At 40.8% G+C, this 16,412-nt stretch overlaps 1 protein-coding gene across 1 annotated transcript in view; it reads right to left on the bottom strand.

Moving 5' to 3' along the window:
• Positions 1-16,412, bottom strand: part of rsph4a (radial spoke head component 4A) — a 51,730-nt gene that overhangs the window by 30,198 nt on the left and 5,120 nt on the right. Inside the window, exons 2-3 of the mRNA XM_047374174.1 lie at positions 3,477-3,699; positions 3,104-3,391 (exon numbers count right to left, since the gene is read on the bottom strand). Of these exons, the coding sequence (XP_047230130.1) occupies positions 3,104-3,391; positions 3,477-3,699 (511 nt within the window). The remainder of the gene's footprint in view (positions 1-3,103; positions 3,392-3,476; positions 3,700-16,412) is intronic.

The raw sequence follows: 16,412 nt of genomic DNA, 5'->3' as shown, positions 1-16,412 counted from the left end.
CATCATTACATTATGGAAAATAATGAACTTTATCACAATATGCTAATATTTTGAGAAGGACCTGTAGTGTTACTTTTTATTTCCAGCAACTTTACATTACATGTCAGCTATTTCAACAATGCTTTATCGTTTTTCACGTTTGTAACTGCTGTAGTGTTGAGCGTCAGTATTTTAATTTGAGATTGATTCAACCGGTTAAATTATTAGCCCCCCTTTGGAACAACAGGACGAGAAGGCTTGTTTGTGGAACTGGTTGAAGGCCTGTTATATAGCTGTTATATCATTGATACTTTACCAATACCACTTTACTGTTACAGAATTACATCATTGCTTTTGTATGCTATTTTATTATGTTTGTGTACAGAAGGAAATAATTTATTATCCATATTTTTACAGCAAAGAGGAGGCAGGACCATCTGGCACTTAAAGGACCCAGCGTCCCACTACTTTGGGTAAGGCTTTATCTTTTTCTTCAAGATGAGAAGTCTATTCTGAAAACTATTATGGTTATAAAATAAACATGATGTGTCATTACAGTGTTACCATTGTGTTCCTAAGTTTATTATAAGCCAGTGTCAGTCTGTCTGTCCTCCAGTGTCAGATGCAACTTCATTTTTAGCATGTCATTTAGATGAATTTAGTTGTCAGCATATCTTTGTGTTTCTGCAGTCAGCCAACAGTGAGGTAATTAACTCTCAGGATACCTCTACACCTGGTGGTGACAATGAGGAGTGACACTCTCCAGGTGAGCCTAACATTGAATGACAAGCTCCTACATTTACCCAGAGGCAACCTCCAGGACCTAGACTTACCACAAAATCATGGTCACCGCTGAACCTGTTGAAGCTGTTTTTGAGTGCAAGCACCATCCAGAACATAATCAATAATACTAATTCAAATGTGCAAAGGACAGTATCAGATGGCAAGAAATTCCTGTGGTCACCAAGCTTCTTTATATAGTTTTTATAGCCAATTGCTCTTCCAAATTTGTTAATATAGTTTTTATTGATAATTGTTTTTGCACATTTGTTTACATTTTTTCACTGCTAGTTCTTTTTTTCAATAAAATTCATCCAGTTGGAGATAAAATGATACAAGTAGTTTGATTTCTATTCATTATATTGATTTTAGGCTGTGCACAATTGTACATTTTGATGTTATACAGGGTAAATGTCATGAGAAAAGGCTATATCATATGCAGATAGAGTTCTACAATGGACATCAGCACTTTTATTTGACCAGCTTCCCTTTTGTGAGTTGAAAAACACATTAAGCACAGATTTGGCTAAATTGTGCCAAAATGCAAACTCCGCCTGGCACAATGCCCACTAAAAACTGTGTGGAGCAAATATGCTTCAACTAATTCAGTACAAATTTGCTGCAGTTATAGTCAAGATATCAGTGAATAGGGGTTCTCCTAGGATTTCCAAAGAATTTCATAGTGTTTTGCAATGTTCATTTAGAAAACACTTTGGTGAGGCTCAAAAAATTTGATTTTTTCTTTGTTTATTCACAAATGAATCAGACATAGTAACAGTTACAATACTGGTTCCATGTGAAAAAATATTCTTTTATGTCTTTTATGTCTTTACACAGATACCAAAACGTTTGCATGTAGACCTTATACCTGTGGAGCTATACTAGATTTATTTAAGTTATGTAATTTCAGGCAGAAATTGCTCTTAAACCCCTCAAGGGTTAACAGGTTAAGGCAGCAGCAGAAAATAGGTAATTTCTATCCATCTTTATGCAGATGACTGTCAGGTCTGCATGTCTATAAAGAACAATGGGCAACATTCTGTTCGGTGAGTTACTGACTGTACTGCTGACACGAAGAGCTAGATGGAAGCTTTTTAATGAAACGAAGACACTCATGGTGCTGGGATCCAAAGGCACTAGTAAGACCACCAGCATTAGTCTGTCCTCCTTGTCATCATAGAAGAAGATTTTAATTACAAATTTAGAAGTGAATCCTCTTTTAAAACTGGATAGCCAAAGAAATGTAGTTTGGGAAATCTTCAAAAACCTTCACATTTATATGATATTTATATGAGTGAGCTATTTTATATGTTCTTATATTTAAGAACAGATTATATGGTCTGCTTTTATGTTGTGTTCATGTTCTGTGTGATCAAGGTTGCTAAAAGTGCTCTATAGATGAATCAGTATGGTGTGCATGCTAAAAACGTAGTTTAGGTCCTACTACAAGGACCCGACCCTACAAGAATAAGCAGGTATAGACGATGGTAGGATGGATGTATGGATGGATGGATGGATGGATGGATGGATATGGTAGGCTGGTGGAGTATTTTGTACCTTTTTCATGTGCTCTACTTTGGCCAGCTCAACTCCACTCAACCCGTTTTGGGTTTCCATTACAGGCTTTTCCAGCCCAGCACTGGCTTTTTTGGTACCTGCTCATCAGTGGGTTGTATCAGAGCTGAGCAGGGCCGAAATGTGACATGTACAGACTGCTGTTCACTGATTGGCTACAAGCGTGGTCATCCATATGTCAGCTGCTCATAGCGAACATAATGACAAGCCATGGATTTTACAGCACAATGTAGTGCTGGGAAAGCCAGAAAAACTCAAGAGCAGCACTCACTTAAAACTGTGCACATATATTTATATTATATTGTAGATATGTTTATACTGTTTAATTTGTATTGTATTGCACCGACTACGCCAAAACAAATTCCTTGTATGTCCAAAAACGTACTTGGCAATAAAGCTTTTCTGATTCTGATTCTGAAAAGAAATTAAGGAGCAAAATGGGCTGGAGTGGGTCAAATCAAAAGCTGTGGCTGTTGTGTGATATCATTGTTGGAGGATATGGTGTTCTACGCTGAGTGTTTATTTTGCATGTTTGTATTTGAAACTTATCTCAAGTACAAGATGACACCGAACCATAAGGCAGTACGGGTGAATAGCTACACAGTATACAATGCTGACGGCTGGAAGTAGGGATTGAAGCCATAACTGCAGCCATCAGTGAATCAATGGAAACACAATAGATTGTGTGGGGAGTAGAGTAAGGCCAAGTAGAGTGGGGCCATGCGATGCTGGAACTTACTGGAAAAGAGACATGAGAGTTTTTTCTCACCTCTACCGCCTCATTCTTTAGACTTTCAAGCTCCCTTTCCTCCTCCCCAAGTTCCTCTTTAATGCTATCTTGGTCCTCTTCTCCCTCTCTGTACTCAGCTTCAGCAACAATATAGCTGCTCTCTATTCCTAAGATTTTTCCCCACAACCGGCAGCGTGGCAGTCCCTCAGAGTCAACAAGATTCCTAAGAGCAAGGAAAATCCTCTGCATCTCCTCTCTGCCCAAACCCACTTCAGCTTGCTCCAGATAGAAACCAATCTCATTCAAATTGGGAAGAAATGTTTCTCCCTAGAGAAAGCAAACAAACATAAAGTAAACGCAACTCAATTGAATGATATAGTGAATATTAAGTGTCAGTATATAAAGCCAGTACCATTTCATCCTCATGGACTATGTCATCTGGCCGGGAAAACAGTGTGAGCTGTTGGTCCGTCAGCAGCTCAGCAGCTGTAAATTGTGGGAGATCTCGCAAGGTGCTCTGCATGCCAGTGAATAAAGCTCGTTTTACATCATAGCTCATTTCCTCAATCACATCCACAGCATTGTTGGTATGCTCATCCATCACCCTGGTGAGTAACTGTGTCAGATGTTCATAGCTGGAAGAAAAAAAGAAAACTTTCAATTCAGTTGAATTCCATGGAGCTAATTCACAAAAAGGTGACATCTACGCCCTTTCCAAGACAAACAGATCCAATTCATATTTAGTTAAATAGGTTCTAATTGTGTTCTGCTTAGCTGAAATCTATTCAGCGAAATACAATTAGTTCAAAATACAACCCAGTCCAAATGTCAAATTCTATTCTAAATACCAGCAGGCGAATCCCATTAAGTTATAATGCAATACAGAAACATTCAGTTACTCATAAATGACAATTTATAAAAATGGTCTGTTGTTATAAAGTCTGTCTTTTTATTGGAAGGCAAGTGAAAGTTCTTTGAGATCTGTATGTGATTAGGCATATTGCATGAGCATTGTTCTGTATAATGATTACATCAATTCTTGTGCAGACCAGGGAGTACTCTAGTTGACATTGAAATGGACCTCAGTAACTATGTTAAGTACTGAGAAAATAAAAGTGTTGTTTGTTTGAGCTTCACACACAGACTTCCCGCTCTATGCTCAATGCTCTTTGCTGCATCAATACAGATGCAAATCTGCAGCATCTGTGTGATGCTATCATGTCAATATGGACCAAACCCTCTGAGGAATGTTTCCAGTACCTTGTTGAATCTATACCACGAAGGATTAAGGCCATTCTGAAGGCAAAAGGGGGTCCAACCTGATACTAGCAAGGTGTTCCTAATAAAGTGGCCGATGAGTGAATGTGACATGCCATGAGAAAAGTAGGAACAAGTCAGCAGAGCGCAAACAGAGAAAAAGAGGAAAACCCATCCATTTCTGAGAAAAGAGTGATTTTGGTTTTATTCCAAAATGTGCAAATTGAAGTTATGAAGTAACCACTCAGTACTCTAAATGTCAGTTTCAGAGGTTTTAAAACGGTAAATTTGTGTTTAAACTCTATTTTCAGTGTAAAACCCAGCTGGCCTTCATCTGCATATCTGGGAGGGAAAACCCACAGCTCATTTATATAGTGGATTTGTTTGGCTCCCGCGCTGGCTTTTGTTAGGCGGGTCGGCCAATAAGCTGCGTGAAGTAAGCATATGGCTACTTAAAGCAGCAGCTATTTGAAAAAGAATATGTTTCTTGAAGATGGACCAAGCTGAACTCATGGCCCAAGAACTGAACCGCCGCTGTTACAGTGCTTCATTGTGGGAGTAGATGTTCACCAGGACCAATGACGACTCTCTTCAGATTCCGAATCCGAGGAGATGAAATGGAAGAAATTGATGAATAACTTTGGAGAACATTTGTAGTTTCCAGCTGACGTTAACCCAAGACGAGGATGATGATGAAAGCTTTGGACTGCTGGCAGAGGAGCTAGAACATATGATATCAGAAACTATTGCGATCACAACATTTGAAGAAGACAGAGACAGGGAAATGGAGAAGATCCGTAACTTTTACTGTAAATGCTTTGGGCGAAGAACTCTTCACTTGGGACACAGTCCTGTAGCCGCAAACTTTCTCCAGAGTTGCAAGACATGAGAATAATCAGACATTTTGAAGCAAACCGGCATACAGTAGAAACTTCAGCAATGACAACATCCACTAAGAAGACACCAATAAAAAGAAAAAACGCCAAGACAACTTATTTGATCGGAAGCTTTGTAGCCTGCAGCAGCGGTGCCAAATTCATTTTACAGTTGGGGGGGCCGTGGGAGTGTTGCGTCGCACATACTCAGTTTTGTCACGCTATAATGTTGGTGCATACTTAAGGGGCGATTTTAGGGTCTTGATATATTGGGGGCTTTAGTCCAGGACCCTCCGTCCTCCTGTTCTCTCTTTAAAAGTTGCCCTTCGGAGTCTCTGTTAATGTATTTTGACCACTATGTTTATACCTCCTGCTACCTGCTGAGTGGGGCTCACCCTGGTCTCAGTATAAATGATGAGATCGGACAAGCGGTTCCCAAATAAGACGTTTTTTCTTCAGCCTTTAGGAACCAGTAAACCCCACACCTTGAAGGGCTGTGCCTGTTCTCATAGAATCTGGGGTTATGTAACCAAAGATTCGTAAGAGAGAAGCGTAAAGAGAAGCGTAAAGGCTTCGAGTGCGTAAATACGCAGTCAGGGGCACTCTGTGCAAATGAACAGGGAGGATAACTAATCCGTAAATAATAGTAAAATAGTCTGTAAATAACTCAAAATGACCCAGGGTAGACTTGTTCCTGGTTTTGCCACAGCCTGTCACATATTTAAAAAAAACTTTATTAGAACTTGCTTTAGGATTTATTTCGATTGCATTGGACATGGAGACAGAAACATAAAGGAAAAAAAGAAGCAAGAATGGGAGAGAGGTGGGGAAAAAGGAAAAAGGGAGATAAGAAGAATAGAGGAGCGAAAGAAGGATGAGAATACAAGATAATACCCTAGAAGACTGCTTCTACACCTGCAGAAAGGCATATATAACAACAGAAATGTTACTGAAAAGTGCACAGTACTAATGAATGCAAGATGTATTTAGTGGCAACTGCAGCTCAACCTGGAACATCTGTGTGTCTGTTAACACCTGAATCCAAACACCTGTGGGTGTAAATTTGAGCGTGCTTGTGTATACAAGGTTTCTCCATAAAAATATGCAATAACGAGTGTGAGGAGCCACAGACCTACCCCCCGAGGACCCGAGACAGACACGGAGGAGATCCGAGCCACAGACACCCAAAGGCCCCCCAGAGCACAGGAACCCCGGGAGGACCATCTCCTGGACTATCGCAACCCCCCGCTGGAATCATCACCCAACAGATGCCCCCAAGCCCCGCCGGCAGCCACCTACACAGGAACAGATCCAGCCAAGGAGCTAGAGACCTGAGACCCCGGGGAACATTACCTCCAACCAAGCCCCGACAGAGCCAGGGGGTCCAGGCCCTGGCAAGCAGCCACCGGGAGTGAGCCAGCACACACCAACGCACCCAACCCCAGACACAGAGAACCACCAATATACCAGTGTACACCATAAATTCCTGTCACTTTAATTTAAAGCCACTTTCATCTTTGAAGTTTGGTTTATTTTAATAATGTCGTTGATTAGTGATGTGTTGCAATCTTAAATATCAGAGTATCTCTCTCTAGTGTTCTTTCTTTTTTTTTCTTTTTGATATATGTGATTGTAATTCCTAATTGATAGTTTGTATTTTGCCCACTGCTGTTTTGTGTTTATGGTTGTTATGTTGTATAGTTACAATGTTCTCGAAAAAACAATGTTGGCTTGCAACTGATTTTGTGTCCCTTTCGCGGTTTGTGGTTGAGCAGGACCAAAGCGGCAACAGGACATCTACAGACACGTGGTGGTTGATATCATTTATTGAATGGAATGGTGAACCCAAAAACACAAAGGAAACACAGGAACCAGGTAGACGGCAACGACAACAGACGATACAACCACAAAGGAACAGAAAACACTGACTTAAATACAACTGAGATGTGATGGGCTACATGAAAAACAAGTGAAACACAAATCCCAACCTCTCTTTTTCATTGGCTATAAGAAGCACTTATTTGCAGTTGTGCTGATGATAGTTCACACTATCCGACAGCACCAGATTTAGCTCAAGAAATTTGAACATGTTTGTTTGACTGGGACTGAGGTCAGAGCAGAGCAGTTCCCCTCACACACTCCAGTCTTTAAACCATTTCACACTAACAGACGTGTGGGCCAACTCACCCTACCAACTGACCACAACTACTGCAGACTGATGCAGACCTTTCCTGACTGGAAATTGTAGTGAATAAATTATGTAGTGTGTCTCAAGCTTTAGTAACACATTGAGTCTACATTGTCCCGGCCTTGACAGCTCAGGCCTTCTACACCTCAAGCTTTGGATCATGTTCCTAATGTCTTAAATTGTAGTTCTTGTCTCCAACCAGGGGTTACTGTAAGGTCCACCTGTTCAAGCTTTTGGTTCTGTCTCAGATGATGGAAACCAGGAACGTCTGCCTCCTAAATTTTCTGTTAAATCAGGTCAGAGGTCTTGCTTTCATTAGGGGTTGATTCATTAATTAAACATGCTAATCATTTTTTTATTTATTTTTGGTTCATGACTAAGTGCAGAGGAGGAAGCCATCAAGGTAGCAGAGCTGTTAGTCAACATGGCTAAGAACTGACCTGCTTAAAACAACTACTTCTTAGTGTTTTCCAGCTATGGCTTTTCCCCTTGGATAACAAGAAGGATTAGGTATATCTGCAAGTACACATGCAGCATGTGGACCCACAAGTAAAAGCCTGCTGTGTTTCTGTTTTTGACTGGCTCAGTTGCAATGCCTGTGAGTGAAGCTGGATATACATGCCAGTTTCCTTACCCTTTCATTTAGCTGATATTAGTGGTAGGTCTGCTATGAAACCTGTTTCCTAATGCTGCTGTACATATCTGGCAGTTGAAGCCAGAATGTAGTTGTTGCATAGTTGTTTAAATGTTGAACGCAGACTGGAGAAGAAACATTACTGACCAAGATGTCACACTTATTTCATAAACAAGTAATCCAAATGCAGGGCTCTATTGCACACAAAAAGAAACAAATCTATTCATCCATTGTCTTCCGCTATTGTGGGTGCAACAGCTCCACTGGGTCAACAAGATGGCACCTCTGACATCTCTCCCCCAATGACATTCTCCAGCTCATTCTAAGGGGTCCCAAGGTGTTCCCAGGCCAGATGGGATACATTGTGGCACATTTAATCACATGTGGAATGTAAACACATATGCCATCTGAACTATTGATTAAACGAGTTAATGTCAGTTTTCCGACTTCAGGCAAACAGTGTAGAATGATCTGCAAGCTATGTATCATTCACACTCCCTCCTATATATTGTTATATTTCGCCAGCATGATACAAAGGTGAACTAGAGTCACCTGACCATGCTCTACCTATGCACAGGAAGCAAGGATATAACTGTCGATCAGGATACTTTATTATTATTGGAATCCCTCAGACTGCTTTACACACAGAGCGGTGTGAGTAGAACACACCCCTCGAAGACTCCTAGCACAGCTTGCCTCACAAGGAGACCGAGCCGGCAAGTAGAGGGAGAGCTATGCTTAAGGCAAATCCCCACAGAGCATCGCTACTATCGTTTCTGTTTACAAACGTACGTTCCTTGGAAAACAAGCTGGATTATCTGCAACAGGAACTAACATTAAGAAAAGAGATCAGAGACTGTTGCGACTTGATCTTCACCAAGTCTAAATGCGCAGACATGGAGGGGCTAACAACTCTCAGGGTGGACAGGAGCAGCACATTCATTGGTAAATCTTGGGGTGGTGGTGTGTCTATCTAGCTGTATTAAAATTGTTGCTGAATTCCCATTACAGTTTCTAAACACTGCTTTCTAGACATTGAATTCCTACCAAGGTTGGGCGATATGTCACAGACAAACAAGGAAGTCGACTCCCTAGCCCTAACCCGCACAGTGCTGACATAAATTGACTATTAACTCAGCAAAGAAGGTCATTGATAGAGAAGAAGATCCACTGGCTTGGTGGAAAATGCATTAAAAACTTTTCTCATTGATGTCACAAATGGCACGAAAGTATCTGTGATTACCGGCCACAAGCACACCTTCGGAACGTGTCTTCAGCACCGCTGGGGAATATTGTTAACCACCTACGCACACTGCTGAAACCCAGTAAGGAAAACATGCTTATTTTCTTGTCAAGGAATGAGATTTTATTTATGGAAGGGCATATGTTTGCTAGAGGAGATCATTTTTATTTTTTTTACATTTGTTTAATTTTGTATTTGTTGTTTCATACTAAGCCGAGTCTGCAAGACAAATAAACAGCCTGTAAACATGATTAAACTGGAGTAAAAAAAGCCTGTCTCTGTTCCCTCTCCACCATTGTGGTTATTATTTAAATAAATGTATTTTCTGAACAAATCTCTACTGCAGTTGGAGGCACTTTGGAAAAAAACTAATAAATGTTTTGCTTGCAGCTGGAAGAAGTTTGTGTGTACGATTAAAAACAGCATAATTTATTTTTCATGGGCTGTCTTTTGGCATCAACCAAGCATTGTTATTAAGAAACTAACTCATAGGCACAAAAAAAACAACAAAAAGAGCTCTTAAAAAATTACTGTTGAAGGGCTCAGATTATTGTTGATGGTCGATAAATTCGTTACTGGAGGTAATGTTATACTCCCACAGAGCCCTGATCCCAACATCATGGAGTGTCTCTGGGATTACATGAAGAGACAGAAGGATGTGAGAAAGCCTACATCCACAGAAGATCTGTGGTTAGTTCTCCAAGATGTTTGGCACAACCTACGGTACCTGCCGAGTTCCTTAAAAAACTCGGATAGGAATTTTGGGTTTTCATGAGCTGTATGCCACAATCATCCGTATTAAGACAATAAAAGACCTGAAATATTTCAGTTAGTGTGCAAAAATCAGGAAAGCTTCAGGACCTGATGGTCAGAATCAGAATCAGAAAAGCTTTATTGCCAAGTACGTTTTTGGACATACAAGGAATTTGTTTTGGCGTGGTGTGTCCCCCTCCTGCCTGAGAACCTGTGCAGACCAACTGGTCCCCATCTTTAACAAGTCTCTGGAGCTGTGTGAGGCTCCCTTCTTCTTCAAATGTTCAACCATAATCCTGGTCCCTGTCATATGCAGGGGTTGTGGTTGCAGACTAAAGTGCAGAGACAGGCGAAGAGTCAGCAAGGCGAGGCAGAACGATGATTTATTTCAATCCAAACTTAGGCAAAAACAGGCAAGCAGGATGTGACAAATACATCTAGGTGTCCAGGTCAGAACAAAGTACTATAACAAAAGTAGCTAGATGTAACGAAGGCGACACCAAGAGAAACGAAGAGACAAACGTAAACCTAAAAGTAAACAATAACTAAAGCTAACCTATCCGGAGGGACTGGACGAATAGGGGTAAACTAGGGGAACTAAACTAGAGAACTATGATAATAATAATACTAATAATGATGAGAAAACCATTCTAAGTCATAAATAAGAAAACATCACCAAGGGAACTAAGGGCGAGGGAAGAAAGAACTACAAAACACTAGGAGGCAGGAGAGAGAACAGAACTATCAAGAAACAGAAAGAAATAAACAACATGACAACAAAACCCAAAATAGAAACATCTAGCTGAAAGTAAACAAAACACAAAACCACAACCAAAGTCCAAAATTGTCAAACCCCAACAGTCCCCAAGAAACACATCATTACAGTATTAAATAACCACAGACATGTTGCCCGGATGTCTATGGGCATTAAATCCTTTGAGCAACTGGTGCTGACCATCTGAAATACATCAAAGCCCCCCTGCACTTTCTGTACTGGGCAAATTGGTCAGTGGATGATGCAGTCAACCTCAGACTACACCTCATCCTGTAACATGCTGTACAATGAGTGTTTTTTTTTCCTTTCTTTAATAAAAGGATGTGACACAGGGCAGCTCCTCTGAGATAATGGATAGATGACTTTGACTCACTTGTGTCTTCATTGCATACCTTCTCTGAGAGTTTCAGTGTGTTTAACTCTGACAAACACCAACAAGCCAGCCATCTTCCACCAGAAGCTTAAACCAGTTCACAGTGCTAGCCTCTACCTTTCAGTGGATAACCAGCTTCCTGACTGACTGGCAGCAACAGGAGGGGATGGGCTGTCTTCTCCTGCACCAGCTGGTCATCTTCTACATGGCGATTAATCAGTTTGTCCTGTGTTTCTCCATCACTGTGTGGTTTGGGTTAGCCACAAAACAGGAGAGGTCCAGACTACAGGCAACAGTTAGGTCTGCACTGCGGATTATAAGGCTGACCTTCCTTCCAACTTGGACTTGGACTTATTGGTCTAGAGTCAGGAAAACCACAGCTGACATCTCTGCACAACCCTAACATCCCGAACACAAACTATTTAGACTATTACCCTCAGGTCGGCACAACAGAGCCCTACTTACAAAAACAAGCCACTACACAGATAGTAACCTCCCCGAGGTTGTTTCTCTGATGAACACTTAACATTCAGAGACCCTTGCTTCTCTACACAAAAGCATCAGGACATCACAAAATAAGTTCTAAAAAGACTGGATAAAAATGCTTCCTGTTAGCATAAAGATCCTCCTTCTGTGGTGGTGTCTTTTAGCACATGATGAGCCAGTGCAGAAAATCCTCTCAGTCTCTAAATACATAATCTCTTTACATTTAAAATAACATATGATACTACTATTACTACTACACAAATACGGCCATTATTTGTTGAGGGTATTTTCAGCTGTACATGCTTAACATGTGGATAAACTAAGTGTTTATTACATGTCACTGCTCATTTTCATTTCATCAACAGTTTCCCTGGATACTGTCCAAATGTTGTCAACGAGGACCAATAACATATTTATGCAGGTCATGCAGCTGCTGTGGAGCTGCGTGCATTCCAACAATCGGTTCATTATTGATATACCTTAGATGTTGCGTGGAAAAAAGTAAACGTTTCTGTGCACGCCATGTTTGTACAATAGCTTCCTTACCTTCCGATCGAATATTTTGTTGCAAATAGTCAACATGATTGCAAGAACAGTGTTGGGGAAAAATAAGCCACTTAAGTCAGAGGTGGTAGTCTGCAGCACTGACCTGTCACAATGTCTTTTCAGTCCCGGACTTCACCTATAACACGGACATCTTCAGAGGTTCTCTGACGACTGAGCCATTGAGGGCTGTGTTTGAGGGGAACAAGCTTGAGTACTGCTCGGTCATTATTGACTTTGTGGACTGGTGTGAGCGCAACCACCTGAGCTTCAACATCAGTAAGATAAAGGAGATGGTGATCGACTTTAGGAAAAGGACACCATCTCACTCACCAGTGAACATCGCAGGGGAGGACATTGTGTCAGTTGACAGTTTTAACTACCTGGGTGTTCACCTCAACAATAAACTGGACTGGTCCCATAACGCCAGAGTGGCCTCCACCTTCTGAGAAGACTGAGGTCATTTGGAGTGTGCAGGCCTTTGCTCAGGACGTTTTATGACTGGTAGCCTCTCCTGTCCTCTATGATGTTGTTTGCTGGGCCCCAGGCAGCACGGAGCAGGACAGGAAGAGACTGAACGAGCTGGGTAGGAGGGCCAGCTCTGTCCTGGGCTGCTCAGTTGACTCTGTGGCGGTGGTGGGTAAGAAGAGGATGTCAGCCAAGCTCACATTAATCATGGTCAAAACCTCTGACCCACTGCACCGCACTGTAGTGTCACTGTTAAGTGACACTCTGTTGTCAAGACTGTTCAGTTCTATTGTAAAATAACTCATGCAAAAAACCTTTGTATTGCAAATACCTTCAATCATTGTCACTTTAGCACAATCACCTCCACTATTTATTGTACATGAATTATTTTATTTTATTTTATTCTATTCTATTATTAATTGTTTTTGCACATTTACCTTGTTCTTCTTTGATTTCACGTTTACTAACTATCTCCACCCTACTTGTATGTTACTAAGAGCTTGCGTAACAATTTCTCCATTTTGAGATCAATAAAATCTATCTTAATCCATCATGGGAGGTGGTGAAGGAGTATAAATATCTCAGTGTTCACCTGGACAACAGACTGGGGTGCATATGCAACTGTGAAGCCATCTACAAGAAGGGACAGAGCAGACTGTACTTCTAGAGGAAGCTTAGATCTGTTGAGGAAAGTGTGATCTCTTCTGTCATCATCTGCTGGGGTAGCAGCATCAGAGCCAGGGACGAAAAATGTTAAAATGGTCTGAATTTATTTAGCACTTTTCTAGTCTTAGCAATCACCTGAAGATTCTACATTAGAGCCTCTCCCAACCACACTCACATACATACATTAATATCCATATCATTTGGCAACTTGGGGTTAAGTGCCTTCCCAAGGGACACTTTGACTGATTTATTTAAACTGTTAGCTGAAACATTAATTTTAGTCTGTAATCTGTAAACTTGTTTACCTGTCTTTATAATGCCACTGCGATTTCCTTTATTTCTGTTTTCTTTCCCAATGTTTTATTCATGTAAAGCACTTTGAATTGTCTCGTTACTGAAATGTGCCATACAAAATAACTTGCCTTGCGTGATTGTGTTCTTGTAATTGTGCACACACAAATATTCCTTTAAAAAGAAAAAGCCAAACCTCACTTTTGGTTACTTGAGTATTTACGTCCAAAGTTTATGAACATTTTATACTGACTGGGAGAACTGTGGCTGTTTATTTCTCAAAAATGAGCGTCAAAAACACAACTGGCCTAATAATTGTGCACATAGTGTATAGGCTTACAAAATCTACAAAGAAATCAAGAGTGAGCAGCTCAGAGACAATTCTGAAGACTTTTTCATTGTTGACCATCTTAATATGACAAGAACGAGAAATAACCTATTGGCTCTCGTGACAAGTTAATTTATTTCATTAACTTCATTCAGTAAGTGAAACACTTATTTAGATTCTTAGATTAATTACACCAAAAAATTGTGTGTAGTCCAGGGTGTGCTCACCGAGTCAAGTTTTGGCAAAACAGAGGGTGCCAGATCCGCTGAAGTTTCTAGAGTTAAAGAGCAGCAATTTGTCAATTTTGTTAGTCAGAGAGTGGGCATTAGCCAGTTGGATTAAGAGCAATGATATGCAGAGTCCTCATTGCCAAAGGTTCCCAAGAGAGACTCCCATTTACCTGATCTGTGTATCCGATAAATACCAAACCAGTTGCCGTGCTTTCAGTCAAGATCTTAGGGAACTTAGGGTCAATGAAAAATGGGTAAAAAATGCCTAGACAGGACTGTCTAATGTTTAGGGGTTCCTCTCTAGTGAAAGTATCGAAAGGATGGTGGCCGAATAAACACACAAGTACAAAGAGATGCCGCAATGTGGATTAATCACTCTTGCATCTGGTTTTCGCTTGTATGGACTATCCTGTCACTCCTTTCACCACTCTACAATATTCATCTGCCGAGCTCCTCGGTCTGCATTGGCACCTGTCCAATTCTCTCCCGGTTATGCTGCACCTTAATCCGGATGTCGCTTTCCTGCCCCGCCAGAGATACATCCACCGTGGGTCTCGACAAAGTTTTCAGCTCGACAGATCAAAACCCATCCATTCCATCTGGACTGATAACCGTCGACCTACTAGGAAAGCTACCCGGATCGCAGATCTAAACATGCTAGCTAGTGTTGCTAGGGCAGCTAACCAGCATGCTAACTCCACATCTGTTAACTTCGGACTGCTCAACATCCGTTCTCTTACGGACAAAGGACAACTCATCCAGGATCTTTTAACTGACCATAAGCTTGATTTTCTCTGCCTGACAGAAACTTGGCAACTACCTATGGATTTTTCACATCGTAACGACACTACCCAACCTGGCTTTGTTTACATTTGTCAACCCTGTAACTCCGGTCACGGAGGTGGACTCGCAATAATTCATTGTGACAACTGGAAAATCCTGCGAGTGAGTGTGCCTATTGTCAGCTCATTTGAAAGCGTTGTATGTAAAGTCTCTGGACCAACTCCTACCATTATTGCTACAGTTTATCGCCCCCTAAGCCTCACAAAGACTTCTTAAATTATTTTTCTTCCTTCCTTAGCCATCTGTCTGCTCTCTCACCAAGTGTTATTTTACTGGGTTATTTTAATATTCATATTGACAACACTAACCTCGCACTTACCAATGATTTTTTATCCTGCCTGGACAGTTCTGGCGTCAGTCAATCTGTTGATTTTGCCACCCATGTTGAAGAACATACCCTGGACTTGGTTTGTTGTTCTGGAATCATTCCTGTTGGCTGTAAAGCCGATGAACTCTCTTTCTCTGACCACTTTCTTTTGTCGTTCAGTATTTCACTGTGTGTTTCATTGACCAAGACAGCCCCGCTCATCTACTTTCGGAACATTAAAGATATCAATACTCATTCTTTCTCCACTACTGTTTGCTCCACTTTCAATTTTGAACATCTTATGACTTCTGATCAATTCACTGATCTGTATAATACTTACCTAACCCATATTCTTCATTCCTTTGCTCCAGTGAAAACACGATCTGTTACCTTTACTCATTCTGCCCCCTGGTTCACTCCTGAACTCCAGTCTATTAAATCCAAATGTCGTCAATTGGAACAACTTCATAAAAAATCGGGTCTTACTGTCCATAAGGACATGTATATTTCTCACATCGCACACTATAAGACTTTAATTTCTCAAACTAAATTGGCTTAATATTCTACCATCATCTATTCGCATAAAGGAAATACCAAGATCTTGTTTTCACTGTTAAACAATATCTTCCATACCCCCAATCCTCTACCCTCTCACTTATATTCAGATGACACCTGTAATTCTCTCATGTCCTTTTTTGATGATAAAATTAGGAAAATTCATCAGCAACTTTGTCCTGCATCCCCTATCACTTTTTCTCTTTGATCCTCCTTTCCTCAGTCAGCCTTTTTCTTCCTTTCTGCTTCCTCCAGTTTCTGAAATAGCCGACCTTATCCAGAAATCTAAACCGTCCACATGTTCATTAGATCCTCTTCCAACAGCTCTTGTAAAACTTTGCCTTTACTCCCTTCTTCCAATTGTCTCTGCCATCATTCACTCCTCTCTTTCTTTTGGAATTTGACCTACTACCTTCAAAACTGCAGCTGTTACTCCTATCCTCAAAAAACCTGGACTGAATCCAAACAATTTCAATAATCTCCCCCCAATTTCTAACCATCCATTCATTTCCAAAATTCTAGAAAAATCAGTG

The sequence above is a fragment of the Girardinichthys multiradiatus genome, chromosome 9, assembly GCF_021462225.1.
Source record: "Girardinichthys multiradiatus isolate DD_20200921_A chromosome 9, DD_fGirMul_XY1, whole genome shotgun sequence".
Lineage (NCBI taxonomy): Eukaryota > Metazoa > Chordata > Actinopteri > Cyprinodontiformes > Goodeidae > Girardinichthys > Girardinichthys multiradiatus.
Note: the sequence above shows the minus strand (reverse complement) of the source record. Positions and strands in the feature narration are given on the sequence as shown.